The sequence below is a fragment of the Mirounga leonina genome, unplaced genomic scaffold, assembly GCF_011800145.1.
Source record: "Mirounga leonina isolate KUSES-001 unplaced genomic scaffold, KU_Mleo_1.0 Mir_114, whole genome shotgun sequence".
Taxonomy (NCBI): domain Eukaryota; kingdom Metazoa; phylum Chordata; class Mammalia; order Carnivora; family Phocidae; genus Mirounga; species Mirounga leonina.
The window spans coordinates 14,583,858-14,599,407 of NW_023270265.1; the positions used below are offsets into that span (position 1 = coordinate 14,583,858).

Sequence of the window (15,550 nt, forward strand, 5' to 3'; positions counted from 1 at the left end):
GGCCCACGCTGGCCAGCAGGCAGTGACATCAAATGCTGTCACACCTAGCAGGGGAGCTGCTGAAACCTTAGGGAGCCGGAGGTGCTGGAAGCCAAGGGGAGCTTAAGGCTGCCCTGGTGGGGTGCATGGTGGTGTCCAAGGAGGGCAAGACCAGAGGACCCACCATGGGGCCACCCAGCTTAACCCGGTTAAGGGGGTTGGTCCATCTTTGACTGTCTCCAGGGGGGCATGAATGCTTCATATGACTGACTCCATGGTGGGTAGAAAGGAATGACACTTGGAACCAGAGCATCTGAATCTCCATTCTGCCACTGCTCATCCAGTGGCCTGGGGCCAGACAGGACATGACTCACAGCTCGGTAGCCACTCTGCAACGCGACTGACCAGGAAGCCTCCTCACCACACACAGGGTGCTGTGAGGATCCCCTGAGGGTGTGCGGGCACGGACCGAGGTGCAGGAGGGAACTCTCCTCCACAGGTCCTCAGCCACCCACTTGAGATGGTGTCCTCAGCTTTCCAAAGGCCACGGGAGATGCGGGGAGCATTGCACGCCAGGAAGCGGCTCTGGGCAGGAACTCAGGTCAGAAAGATTGTCCTCCCCGTCAACATTACCGGAAGTCGCAGAGCCGGGCAGAGGCCTCCAGAAGGCTTGTGAGGCCAGGTGGGGGGCAGCCCACCCACTCAACCTCAGGGCTTCGGACCAGGGAAGGCCCGTTTGCAAGAGTGCCTTTGCAGAGAGAGCTGGGGCAGCTGGAAGCAGCGCAGAATAACTAATTAATGATGGTAAAGTGTTGTGGAAGGGGGAAAGCGCTGCGTAACCGCTAAGTGGTGGCGTGCTTATTATTCATGCAATATTCATACTGTGCTCTTCAGCCTCTGAGAAGCTCCGCTCTGCAGTCCTCGGGGACCGGCTGAGGGAAGCATGAGCCCCGGGGGCGGGGCTACGGGATGACTGCTGGCCTGGCCCACGGGCGAAAGGCCCATGACACTGCGGCGGAAACGACAACACCCAGCCAACATGAGAGCCCCGGGGCCTTGGCAACACCCCACCACCTGCCTCCATCTACCAGGACCAAGGTTGTCTGAGCCCTACTGTGTGCCAGGGTCTGCGCTGGACACTTCTTTTTCAAGGCAGCTCCTAACATTCGCAGAGTTCAGGGCGTGCCACAGTCTAAATATTTAAAAGTTAGAGATCTATCCACACATGACCCAGCCCGCTTGCCCCTCAGGGCCCTGCAGTCCACTCTCCAGGGGTCATCTTTCTGAGGGGGAAGCTCAGCCCTGCCAAGGGCCTGAAGGCTGGCTGGCTGGTCTTCTGGGCAGAGCAGGAGGAATTGGAGCCTGGCTGGGGTCTCCTGGAATGCCAGGATGCTGCGGGAATCAGGGCAGGGCCTGGCCCCGTCAGCCTTCCCACCCGGCCTTCTACCCAACACCTCGCCTTCCCCCCCTGGACTTCTGGCCAGCGCTGAGGCGTGCCTCCCAAACTAGCTTGCCAAGTGGAGGAAAGAAGTGAGATTTTCTGGTTATCTGCCAAGGAATGCCTGTTGGTCACTGAAATAAAAGCAGTCCCCCTATTTCTGTCTAATTCCCAGGCCCCCACAAGGCTGGGTTTCCTCCCTGGACACACCACCCTCACTATTGGTGGCCCAGGGCACAAACAAGCCCCCCTCCCTTATGGGTGCATGCTGACCCAGTTCCTGAACTTTGAAAACACTTTATGACAAGACCAGAAAGAAAAAAACTCCTTGCATTTGAACGTATGTATGATATGGGGGCACACATACGTTCACACTCCTGAATAGGAGGGTCCTGGGGTTGGAACCTGGGTCAGCCTGGTTCCAGGAAAGGGCCTCACACTAGCACATAGGCTGGACAATGGCTCCAAGTTGACCACAGTTTCAATAGGACTCCTCCTCCAGGAAGCCCTCCCGGACACCCTAGTTCAGATCAGGGCTTTTACTCTGTCTCCCTCCATGTTTCCTACATATCATCTAAGATACCACATTGCAACTGTTCTTCCGGTAGATTTTCAACTCCTTCAATCGGGGCTTAACTCTGTGTCACAGCAGAGCCTGATAAAAATCATTATTTGCTTACTGTAAGCGAAAACTCCGACGTCCTTGTGCCCAGCTCCAGGCCCTTCACCTCATCCCCTGGACAGCAGCTCCTTGACAACATGGCCCAAAGGTTTGCATAAGTTTCTGAGGGGCTGCAGCCAGGTTCCAAGCAGAAATTCCCCAGCTGCTCATCTGTTTTGTTCAGACGAGCAGGAGAGAGCAAGCCAGTTCATCTTACTGAGAACCATTAGCCTGTTATTTAATGGAATCAAATTTAATAAAAGGAGCAGTTCAGGCAATTCTGGAGAATAAATGAGGGTCTGGATGTGACAGAGATGCTTACAGTGACTTTCAAGAGGAAGCACAAGTGGTTTAATTTGGAAGTGAGTGAAAAAGTCTGCTGATCTCTGTAATGGCCACACCAGCTCCCGTCCAGGGTTCAAGGACCACCGGGAATTTCCAGCAGGCACTTTGTTGAGGTCACGGCGCTGCCCTTACCTGAGGGCATTTTCTTCCCTCAGGATCCCCCAGGATCAGTGCTGCGTGTCTGAGAGGAGCCCAGGCCCCCCTCCCCAAAGAGCTTCCTCCCAATCACCCATCCGCCAGGCTCTTAAAAACTCATTTCAGAACTCCATTTCTGGAGAGAGAGACCAGGCTTACTTTTCCCTATTCTTCTCAATAAATATAGCATAAAACCTAGATATTATACAAAAACAAACATAAGAAGATCCTAAAAGATGGAGAGAGGAAGGCAAATGGGCTGAGGACCTTGGAAGCCCCACTGGATGCAGCATGTGGCCTGAGGTCGAAGTGTGGCTGTCACAGCTCATAAACATATGAGTCAACAAAACAGACTTTCATTCTCCTCTAAGATTTCTAAATTCTGTTTGACAGTTTAGGCTAAAAAATAACATGTCTAAAATAGGTCTCAGTATATGTAGAGGAAATATTTAAGAGAGGAAAAGAACATAGAGACACAATTTCCACTTTTCACTAGAACTGTTAAAGTGTTGACAACAGTAGATGGTGATATGTTATGTATATATATATATATAATGTAATACCTACAGCAACCACTGAAAAGGGTATGAAAAGAAATATGTTCAAAAACACTAGAGACAAATCAAATGGAATTCTAAGAAAAGTTCCAGTAACACACAGGAAGGTAGGAAAAAGAGAAATGAAAAATAGAGAACAAGGAGAAACCAAAATATAAAGTGGCTGACTGAAAGCTCCAATATATCAAGAACTACATTAAATGTAAATTGCTTATATCTACCAATTAAAAAACAGGTTTGCAAAGTTTATTTAAAAAATGATCAAACCATATGCTGTCTACAAGAAACTCACCCCAAATATGATATAGATAGGTACAAAGTAAAAGAATGAAGAAAGAAATCCATGCAGACATTAACAAAAAGAAAGAAGAATGGTTATATTTATATCAGATACATTTTAGAGCACAGAAAATTATTAGGGCCAGAGATATTACATGACATTGTATTATATTACATAATGATAAAAGAGTCAATCCACCAAATAGACACAGTAATCATAAATCTCTATAATCAAACAACAGAGCTGTAAAATATGTGAAGCAGAAACCGATAACACTGAAAGGAAAAATAGACTGATGCACAACTATAGTTAAAGGTTTCAATAGCCCTCTCTCAACAATTGATAAAACAACTAGACAGAAAATCAGTAATAATATAAAAAATTTCAACCATACTATCAAGCAACAGGACCCAACACCAGCAGAATATGCATTCTCTTCAAGCTCTTATATAAGATATATCAAGGTATCTAGACTACATTCTGCATCAGACATCAACAAAATTAGAATAATTTCACTCATACAAAGTGGGATCACAATGGACTCAACTAGAAATCAACAATAGAAAGATAACAGGAAATTTTCCACACTTGGAAACTAACGATACTTCTACAAAATTCATGGGTCAAAGAGGAAGTCCCAAGGGAATTCAAAATATTTATTAACTAAATGAAAATGAAAACAAACATATCAGAATTTGTGGGGCATAGCTAAAGTGGTGCTGAGAGGGCAATTTGTAGTACTAAATGCTTACATTAGGAAAGAGGTAAAGTCTTAGAACAATAATATCTCACTTGAAGAAACCAGAAGAACATCAGAATAAAGCCAGAACACACAGAAAAAAGTAAGTAATAAAGACAAGAGCAGAAATCAACAGGGTTGAAAACAGAAAAAATAATAGGGAAAATGAGTGAAACAAAAATCCAGTTCTTTGAAAAGATCAATCAATCTGACAAACCTCTAATGAGACTGACAAGGGAAACAAGAGAGATGACACCATATCAGAAGTGAAACAGGAACATCACTACAGATCCTATAGACATCAGAAGGGTAATAAGGGAATATTATGAACAGCTCTACACATAAAAACCTGGTGACTTATGGACACCTGAGTAATGCAGTCTGTTAAACATCTAATCCTTGGTTTCAGCTCTCAGGTCATGATCTCAGGGTCCTGAGACTGAGCCCCATGATGGGCTCCACACTCAGTAGGAAGCCTGCTTGAGATTCTCTCTCCCTCCCCATCTGCCCCTCCTCCCCATGTGTGCACTCTCAATCTCTCTCTCTCATAAATAAATAAATCTTAAAAAAAAAACCTGATGACTTAGATAAAATGGGCCAATTCCTCAAAAAGTATGAACTGTCACAACTCACCCAATATGAAATAGATTCTTTGAATAGCCCTATAACTATTAAGGAAATTGAACTCATAATCTACAAACCCCAAGGAAGAAATCCTCAGGCCCAGACAGTTTCAGGGGAGAATTCTAACATATGTTTAAAGAAAAATTAACATGAATTATGCACAACTCCATCCAGAAAATAAAAAAGAAGGGAACACTTCCTAATTCATTTTATGAAACCAACATTACCATGACATTAGAACCAGAGAAAAAATGGTGCAAAAAAAGATAACTACAGACCAGTGTCCCTCATGAATACAAACTCAAAAATCCTTACCAAAATGTTATCAAGTAGAATTCAGCAAAATAAAAGAATTACACATCATGACCAAATGGAGTCTATTCAAGGATGCAAGGCTGGTTTGATAGTCAAAAATCCATCCATGCAATCCACCACATTAACAAACAACAGAAGAATAAAATCACATATCATATTGAGTGATGCAGGAAAAGCATTTTCGACAAGATTCTAAACCCACTTATGAGAAAAATTCTCAGAAAACTAGGAAAAGAGGGAAACATCATCAACTTAATAAAGAATCTATGAAAAAATCCTACCACTAATATCATACTTGGTCATAAGAAACAAGATGTTTTCCCACTAAGATCAAAGACAAGGCAAAGCTATTTGCCATCGCCCTACCTGTTCAACATAGTACTGGAAGTTCCTGCCAGTCCAATAAGGCAAGAAAAGGAAATTAAAATGGCATACCATTCAGAAAGGGAAAAATACAACCATTTGCAGATCATGGTCCACGTAGAAAATCCCAAGGGATCTAAAAAAAAACTCCTAGAATTAATAAGTGAGTTCATTAAAATGGCAGAATAGAAGATCTACATACATAAATCAATACTTGTATGGACTATTTCTGGGTCATCTTTTCTTTTCTATAGATCTGTCCCTCTGCCAATACCACAGAGTTTTGATTTCTGTAGGTATGTAAGTTTCAAGATGGTAGAGTGATCCCTCCTACTTTTGGGGGCGCCTGAGTGGCTCAGTTGTTAAGCGTCTGCCTTCGGCTCAGGTCATGATCCCAGAGTCCTGGGATCGAGCCCCACATCGGGCTCCCTGCTCGGCGGGAAGCCTGCTTCTCTCTCTCCCACTCCCCTTGCTTGTGCGCTCTCTCTCTCGCTGTATCTCTCCCTGTCAAATAAATAAATAAATAAATCTAAAATAAATAAATAAATAAATAAAATTAAGTGCTTTTGTTCTGTGAAAAACCCTGTGAGGAGGATGAAAAGACCAGCTAGAGACTGGGAGAAAGTATTTTCAGATCACATATTTGACAAAGGACTCACATTCAGAAGATATTAAGAACTCTTAAAATCCAATAGTAAAGGAAAAACCAAGCAAACCAATTAGAAAATGGGCAAAGTCATGAAGAGAATGCTGGCTTGATCAGGACATTTCTCCTCACCTTCCTGGGGTCCTCCCTTTTTCCTTTATGTTCCACTGATTTTCTGAGTGACCCTCCTGTATTGTTTTATTTTGTTACTTTTGTGATAAATTGTTGCACAGCAAAAGAAAACTAACATGTCAAGAATTCTTTCTTCCAGGAATCCACTCACTGCATGATTATGAACCATTGTCTTGGCAGGAATCTGAAACAGGGGAAAAGCTGTCAGGAAAGATTTTTACAAAGATCTCAGGGACTAAGAGCCAAGGAATAAAGTGATGACTTTGACTTGTAAGATAAAAACGAATTTAATTCTCTTTACCCCGGCCTCTGCCATCTTTTCATTATAAATTAAGGGGGGGAAGAAAGCCTCTGCTCTCTTCAATAACTCTGGCTCTTTCAATGAAGAATGTTTTAGGCACTGAAACATAATTAAAGTGATATTGTATTTCTTTTATTATCATGATTATAATAATACATAGATTTCAGTGGGTGCTTTCTAACAGAATTAAAACGGAGACAGATGGCTGACATTTTGGTTGGCATTAAGAGTCCATAGGAATATTTTATCTGGCAGCCTTTTAAAAAGGAAGGTGCAAACCTCTAAGAAAATGCCTAGAAATTTCACCAGATATTTTCAATAGCTATTCTTAGAGCAATATTTTAGCAAAAATTAACAATATTGATCGGTTGGTAGTTAAGCGGCAAATAATTTATTTAGAATTGTGACAACCGTAATCCAAAATCTAGCTTCAAGTCTTTTATCATCATGTCAAAAGAACATGAGCCTTTCTCACATAGGTATCTTCTGCTTCCAAATGTGAAACCCTGAGAAGAACCCAAGAGTAGTTATGCATTGTCTAGTACAGAATGGATAAATGAAATCACTAGAATATCAGGCCAACTCCAAAATGAGGAATGTTCTTTGAAAGAAAAGGAGATGGAAGCTTCTAAAATACCAATGTCATAAAAGGCAAAGACTGAGGAGATGTTCCAGGTAAAGAAGGTTAAAGAAACAAAGTTACCAAATGCAACATCTGCCCCTCCATTGGCTCCTTTGCTGGACCACAGTGAAGGTTGCAAAAGGCATTGGTGGGTCCAGTGAAAATATTGGACTCTGATAGATTATGTGAAAGTATTTCGTCAATGTTAACTTTCCTGATGTTGCTAACTGTGCTGTGGTTATGCAAGAGATTGTCTCTATTCTTAAGAAATACACACTAATGTATTTAGGGGTTTAAAAAAAACCCCATGATATATACAACTTACTCTCAAATGGCTCTGAAAAAAAGACATCTCTCTCTTTCTATATATAGAAGTATATATATTTATATCCTCATTTGTTTTGTATAAACACATCTCTCTAGAGAGATAACATAAGATAAAGCAAATGATGTGATTTGATTAAGAAATCGGCAAATCATACGGGGGTTCTTTGTATTATTATTCTTGCAATTTTTCTTTAAAAAAGAGGAGAGAAAGGAAGGAGAGAGGAGAAAGGAAAGATTGTGAAATAAATGATATGAAGGCAAGTGATGTTTCATATAGAAAAAACCTAAATTAGATCCTTTGCTTAGGCCATACACAAAAATAAATTCCAAATAAATTAATGGTACAATCATGGAAAATGCGACCACTTTAAATTTAAAAAAAAAGTTTCTTAGACAAGGGAGAAAAAACAGACACACCAAAAGTCAAAGGATAATAAATGTGATTGTATCTCATTTTAAAGACTTCTGCAGAGCAAAGAATGTCACAAAGATAAAAGATAAGTGATATACTGAGACAGGATATCTCAACACATGACAGAGCCAAATAATTAATACCCAGAAAAAATACATAAAAGACCAATAATCAAAGAAAACCACAGGAAATGTACAGAAAAAGAAACCTGGCTGTCTGATAAATACAGGGAAAATGGTTATTCTGACTAGTAATCAGAAACGTGCAACCTAAAAACTTGGAGATAATATTTTACAACTCTGATTGGCAGAAAAATGAGAAGTCTCACACTATTGGGTGTCACTAAACCTGTAGGGGGACAGAGAGGTCCAGGCCTTGCCATTGGAGAGCAATTTGGCAATATCCAATGAGGGGAGAATTGCCCATACCCGTGACAGCAACACCTTTTCTCGATTGTCTCCCAGAAAACAGCCACACAGGGCTTCTAGAAGATGGCTCATTGCAGCATCAGCGACCATACAAGAACTAAGAAACAACCTAAATTTGATCAATACTGGAAGGTACAACTGAATTATGACGTAGTGTTTCAAAAGAATCATATAGGTAGTTGAAACAAATACATTTGATCTATGTGATCAGCATGGGGACCTAAGGCAGCATGTTGAGTATGCTGTGGGGACATTCATGTCACATATTGAACCTCTAGAAAGCAACACAGGAAGGAAGTGCAGTCAAAGCAGGAGTGCTGTTTCCTCCGGAGGAGAGAGGAAAACAAGACAGAAGAGGGGAGCCCAGAGGGCATTAACTCCATTTCTGACATTCTATTTCTTTGATGGATATGTTGATTTATCTATCTACTTTCAAATACATGTATCTAAAAAACCAGCCAAATTTTAAAATGCATTAATCAAGGTGTTGGGTCCACAAATGTTTGTTATATTGATCTCACTCTTAAAAATAGTTTTAGAAGATTGGAAAACTGGGTTTTCCAAAACTCTCCAACTACTCTGTATGTGGAAAATAGTGGCTCATGCAAGCCTTGATGTCACAGGAGTAGGGAGAGATGTCCTTGTTCCTCCCATGTTCCCAAAAGCCCTCATGCACAGCTCTCTCCTATGCCCCAGGGTGACTGGCCTGGTCACCTGCCCAGTATTAGTAGGCATCACTAGAGAATCTCCCAGGTTCCTTTCACCAGTTCATAAAAGAAAAGCTCAATTACTTCTTACAACTTTCAACAGGCTATCATGCTATTTTTTGGTGCATAGAAATTTATTTATTTGGTATTAAGAATATATATGATCATTATGAAAAATGTCAATACAAAGAAATCAAAAGATGCCTCATTATCTATTTCCTAGAAAAAGTAAAAGAAAACTATTAACAATGTGCTGTATTTCCTTCTAGTCAATTTTTGGATAGGCAAGCAAACATATGCAAAATATAATTCTGTACCTATAACTATGTAACTATCACTTTGTCACCTCTCCTCTGTCCATGTCACCTCTCCTCTGTCCTTCGAGAAAGTTATGTCTTTCATGTAAGCATATTGGATTTAGCCAGATTCTGACTGAAAATCATTTCTTTCTGGTTTCTACTGGGGTCTGCAGTGCTGAATAACATCCTATTAAATATTTTGGGGAGCTGTTACCCTATTATTTCATCAGGATAAGTTCCCGAAGGTGGAATTTCTGGGTAAAAGGTTGTGAACAGTGGGCACTTCGCTACATATTGTCAGATTGCCTCCTAAGATTGGGTCAATCAGTGTTCCAAATATCCAAGAGTGAGTGCTCACCTCATGTCAGATACTGGCCCCGTGCTTTAAATGTGGTCACAGACGGAGTTCTCTCAACAGCCCTGTGAGGTTGGTACAATCATTATCCCCAAGTTACAGATGAGAAAACTGAGCAAGGAGAGGATGGACAATCTCCCAAACTCCCGGGGCTGGTAAACAGCCAAAGAGGATTTACATTCGGGTTGTTTAGAGCAAGGCACACACTCCTAAACACTACTGTCTCTACCCAGTAGTATCCGAAAACGCTAACCGGCTGTGATACCTTGACCAACTAATTAAAACCTCATCCTTAAAAGGCAAACAATGGTGGGACCTATTTATGAAGTTGTAGGGATGGAATGAGCTAATGTAAAGTGCTGAAGGGAGTATGCAGCATGATGAATGCACTCAAAAAGGTTACATGTTACTATTTCTTTTATTATTTGGGACCTTGAGCATTTTCAAGGCTTATCATTTGTTTGTAATTCTTCAGCAAGCTGCCTGTTCGTATCATATGCACATTTTTCTCATTGGATTTCTTAAATTTAACTTCCTTTTTTTTCCTCCCAGGACAGACTGGTCTGTATATCTAGCTAGGTCAAAAGCAGAAACAAGTTAAGACGCCTGCCACCTTCTGCCACGTTACTGAGCACGCTTTGCATTTTCTGCCCTGCACACACCTCGTTCTTGCTTGCTTGTTCTAACCACCCCTCATCCACCGCCACTCATTATACATGCCCATTTCCATGTGTAAACTGCTAGATGCCGAGGCTCTTTGCCTGACATGCTAACTCCCAGAAAGCCAAGGTCTTTGTTCACTCCTGGGCTGGATGCAGGCTTCGGACAGAGTCCTGCCCATGGGAATAACATTGCCCATGTCGGGGGTACAGACTATTGCTTCCTCAGACAGAAGATTAGATCTGGAGATAGACTGCCTGCCTTTGAGTCTTAACCCAGTGCAAGTTCTGAGAAAAAGCATCTTTGTGCAGATGAGGAACATTTGTTGCCTTTTTAAGAAATAACAGTTAATGTCAAAGCAGATTTTGCAAAGTGCATGGCTCTTTCATCTCTGTTTATCTCTGTCTATACATATCATTCTAACCATCATTCTGTGCCTCGATCTTTATCTCTCCTGATTTTTCTCTCTGCTTCTCTGGTCTTACATTTCTCCCTCTATATCTGGCACTACTTTTCTATTAGTCCCTGCCTTTCTCCCTTCTTCCTTCTTTGGTGCACAGACTTAAAAATGACTTTAAAAAGCCAGGATACCTCTGGGTGACTGAGAGCCTACTCCACTCCATAATAAGACTGATTCACCACTAACTATAGAGAAGCATCTATATACCTACATTTTCCCATTTTATGTAATTATTTTGGTTTGACTTAATTAAATTGAACTTAATTTTCATACAATCCTAGAAGAGATGCATTATTATCCCCCTTTTTATGGGTTCAGAAACAGAGAGGGTCTAGGAAGCTTGCTGCAGTTTGTAAGCAATGGAGCCACAATTTAAAGCCAGATTTGTCTAGGTCCTGAGCCCACAACTCTCTCTACCACATGACCCTTTCCTGTTCTCCTCCCGCCCAGAAGCGTTTGTAAGTTGCAGCTGGAATGAAACAGACAAAATCATTGCTCACTGTCTCCTGTCTCAAAATGTGAAAAAGCCATCTATCCAAAGGGACACATCTGTGCTTAAGGGACTGAGCCCCAGGGGGCTACTGCTCCCCTGGCTTCCCACTCACTGAGGCAGCCCTCCACAGCAGAGTCCCGTCCACCCCATTTCTGCATTCCTCACTTACCCAGGAGGAGGAGGAAGGCTCTCAGCATGCTGGCCCCCGAGCCCATGTTGGCTCTGTGCTCCTGGCTCCTCTCCGAACAGGCACTGCGGGCTGTGTGACCCAAGGCTGTGAGGAACGGGAGCCAAGCTCCACGTGACAGACAAGGAGGAAGCTGCCTCCACGGCTAGGAGGTTGCTCAGTTCCTCTCGGCTCTGTCAAAGGGCAGGGCTGAGGGAAGCCCCTGTTGTCCTGGCCCTGCCATCAGTGGAAGGGAGCTAGCCCTTGAGGCTTTCTGGGTACTGGTTATCACCCCACCTATCTCCTATAACCCGCCCCCCCCCCCACCACACACACACAGCACGGGAACAGAAGTGCCCCTGGGTGCAGATTCTTGCTCAAAGACCCAGGCTGATAAGTCTCAGAGGCGGGGGGGGGGGGGGGGGGGGGGGGGGCAAAGCTGGTCAATGTGGATTTCCAGGTCCTGCAGCAATGCCCATGGCCTTGGGTCAGGGACAGGAAGTCCCCCACCAGCCCACAGTGCACCCTAGTCACTGTTTTTTTGTGCCATGCACTCCTCTCAGTCTGGGGAGGCTGACTCTCTTCTCAGAATAACATTTTTAATGTCCAAAATAAAGTAGCTAGGATCATAAAAGAAACCAGTTATATTGAAATACAGTTATCAAAATATTTAGAAAGGAGACTTATGATACAGAAATATATGTGCTTCTTTCTCTACCCAGTGAACAGCAAGATCTAGCACAGGTACAGTAAGTCCACAATCCTGACATCGTGACAAACAGAAACAATATTTAGAGACGTCTGTACCAGCTGGAATGTGAATGAAAAAACCTACAGTTGCTACCAGCAATAAAGTCACCTGTGTGGTAATATCACGGTGGCTTATTGCTTACCCTCACGTAGGAAAGACATGTGAAGTTTCCATTAGAGGTTAGAGGACAGGGATGTGATTTTTTTCCCATCCACATTCCCAGACCCCACAAGAAGCCCCTTATGTTGGAGGACCCTTGGTTCTCAACAGGCTCAAACCAACAGATTTGGGGCCATACATTTCCATACTTCTTGACACCTGCCTGTCGAGCCACCACCTCAAATATGCAAGAAATCTCGCTTTTAAAAATGTACAGCCACTTAATGACAAGTGTTGAGCCCCATCCAAATGGACAACAGTGAGCCTCTTTTCATTCTCAAGCTTCCTCAGCCAAGTCCCTAACACAGCTAACTTACTGAGCACATTTGTCCCTCTGAGCCTCACGCAAATGATGGACGTGAGCGGAGCAGGATGTTCGTGAGAAAAGCCGTTTGCTTCGTTTTGGCGCCTTAGGGTTCCAGCCTTCTATCCAGACACACTTTATTTCATACTTAACACTTTGGGTCAGTCTTCACCTACACCAGGAAACGGACTCCCTCTTGCTTCTCCTGATATGAGTGAACTTTTAAAACTTTTACCCCTCTTTCTTTTTCTTTTTTTTAACTTAAATTCAATTAGCCAACATAGAGTAGTACATCATTAGTTTCAGATGTAGTGTTCAGTGATTAATCAGTCGCATATAACACCCAGTGCCCATCACATCACGTGCCCTCTTTAATGTCCATCACCCAGTTACCCCATCCCCCCCACCTCCCCTCCAGCAACCCTCAGTTTGTTTCCTGGAGTCAAGGGTCTCTCATGGTTTGTCTCCCTCTCTGATTTCTTCCCATTCAGTTTTCTCTCCCTTCCCCTATGGTCCTTTTGCATTATTTCTTATACTCCACATATGAGTGAAACCATATGATAATTGTCTTTCTCTGATTGACTTACTTCACTTAACATAATCCCCTTCAGTTCCATCCATGTCAATGTAAATGATAGGTATTCATCCTTTCTGATGGCTGAGTAATATTCCATTGTATATATGGACCACATTATCCATTCGTCTGTTGAAGGGCATCTCGGCTCCTTCCACAATTTGGTTATTATGGACATTGCTGCTATAAACATTGGGGTGAACGTACCCTTTCAGATCCCTACATTTGTATCTTTGGGGTAAATACCCAGTAGTGCAATTGCTGGGTCATAGGGTAGCTCTATTTTCAACTTTTGGAGGAACCTCTATACTGTTTTCCAGAGTGACTGCACCAGCTTGCATTCCCACCAACAGTGTAGGTTGACCCAAGGCCTTTCTCCGCATCCCTGCCAACATCTGTTGTTTCCTGTCTTGTTAATTTTAGCCATTCTGACCGGTGTGAGGTGGTATCTCATTGAGGTTTTGATTTGGATTTCCCTGATGCTGAGTGATGTTGAGCACTTTTTCATGTGTCTGTTGGCCATTTGTATGTCTTCTTTGGAGAAGTGTCTGTTCATGTCTTCTGCCCATTTCTTGACTGGATTCTTTGTTTTTTGGGTGTTGAGTTTTTAACCCCACTTAATGGAGATGTTTATAGGAGAAATATTTCATTTCCTGAGCAAACTGTAAGAGAATGCCAGAGCAGGCACGGTAAGTCATCGGCAGTGGCTGGGGGATGTGCGAAGTGCATCAGGGGAGCCGCAAGCGGGCCCAGGGCTGCCAGGTGCACAAAGAGGTCTCATGTTTTGTGGAATCACATTTTTAAATGTCAGCACCTAATTTTAAAATGTTCTTACATGGGGCAGCTCAAACCAGACAGCTGGTTTGTAACTTCTGCTCTAAAATACCTCTGGAAACCTCTTCTAGGGCTCAATCTTTCAGATATAAACCCAGGAAGGGAGGTTCCTGCAGCAACTTCTGCTTTTCACCCTGCCACAACCTCCTGAGGCCGGAAAAGGCAGCGTCTGCCCCCTACCTGAGTAGAGAAGAGGGGAATACAGGCGCTCAAAATCGTCCCATAAGCTAGAATCTGAAAAGATAACCTGACACCTAGGCCGTGCACCTGGGTGGGATGGGGGGCCTCCGTGTGGTGTGATGCCCCCCAGCCAGAATGGGTGCCCCACCCCCTGGCTCCTGTAACAAACGCCTCTTCGTTTTACAATGTCTGCTTCTTAACCAGAGTCTGCTCCTGCCACAGCGGCTGGGAGCTTGTGAAGGCAGGGGCTGAAGCCTAGTCCTGTGCCTGACACAGCTCAAGATCTCAGTGGCGGTGGCCGCATCAAGGAATCAGTTTACTTGCTTAGCTCACACCCAGGCGGAGCCAGCCCAGCCTCCAGCCTGTGAGCGGGAAGGCTGTGGACTCTGCTGTGATCTGGAGGTAACCTGCTCTGCCAATCCAAAGAGAAGGAGCCCACAGCTCTGGTACCCACAGGGGGCTGCCCCTTGTCCAGCATGGTCACCATCTGACCTCAGGAGCTCCTCTCTTCCCCCAGCACCTCAGCACCAGCCACAGAGCTCACAGATTCATACCCCATGTGCCTGTAGTGCGGGTCAGGAAATCTGTCAGATCCGCCATCATTACAGAAGGTTTTTAAAAATGAGAGATAAGGAAGATTTGAAACCCACATCGATCTGTCGGACTTAAATAGGACTCTGCACCCAACAATTAGAAGATAACTATTCTGGGGCACCTGGGTGGCTCAGTTGGTTGGGCGACTGCCTTTGGCTCAGGTCATGATCCTGGAGTCCCGGGATCGAGTCCCGCATCAGGCTCCCTGCTCGGCAGGGAGTCTGCTTCTCCCTCTGACCCTCCTCCCTCTCATGCTCTCTGTCTCTCATTCTCTCTCAAATAAATAAATAAAATCTTAAAAAAAAAAAAAAAAGAAGATAACTATTCCTCCCAAGCATGCATGCAATATTTACAAAAAAAAAAAAAAAAAATTACTACATCTGGGCCATGAAGTAACTCTCAAAAATTTCAAAGAATGGCTGACATACAGATTACATTTTTTACCACAGTGCCATCGAATCAGATGACAGTAACAAAAAGTACATTCAGTTTCCATGTGTTTGGAAGCTTTAAAACACGTTTCTAGGTAACTTAAAAGTCAATAAAAAAATAACAGTAAAAATTAAAAATAACCAGAACCTAAAGATAATGAAAATGTTTCATACCTGATTGTGTGGATTGAAAGTAAAGTAATAATTAGAAGGAAAGGATATAGTACTTAGAAAAGAAGGGCTGAGAAGGAATGAGCTAAGTAACCAACTGGAGAGGTT

The 15,550-nt window shown here is 43.2% G+C and overlaps 1 protein-coding gene across 1 annotated transcript in view; it reads right to left on the reverse strand.

The window, feature by feature from the left end:
- The window catches only part of TMEM273 (transmembrane protein 273), a 28,965-nt gene extending 17,270 nt beyond the window's left edge, over positions 1-11,695 (reverse strand). Inside the window, exon 1 of the mRNA XM_035023770.1 lies at positions 11,448-11,695. Within this exon, the coding sequence (XP_034879661.1) occupies positions 11,448-11,493 (46 nt within the window). The 5' untranslated portion in view covers positions 11,494-11,695. The remainder of the gene's footprint in view (positions 1-11,447) is intronic.
- Between the last annotated feature and the right edge of the window lie 3,855 nt (positions 11,696-15,550).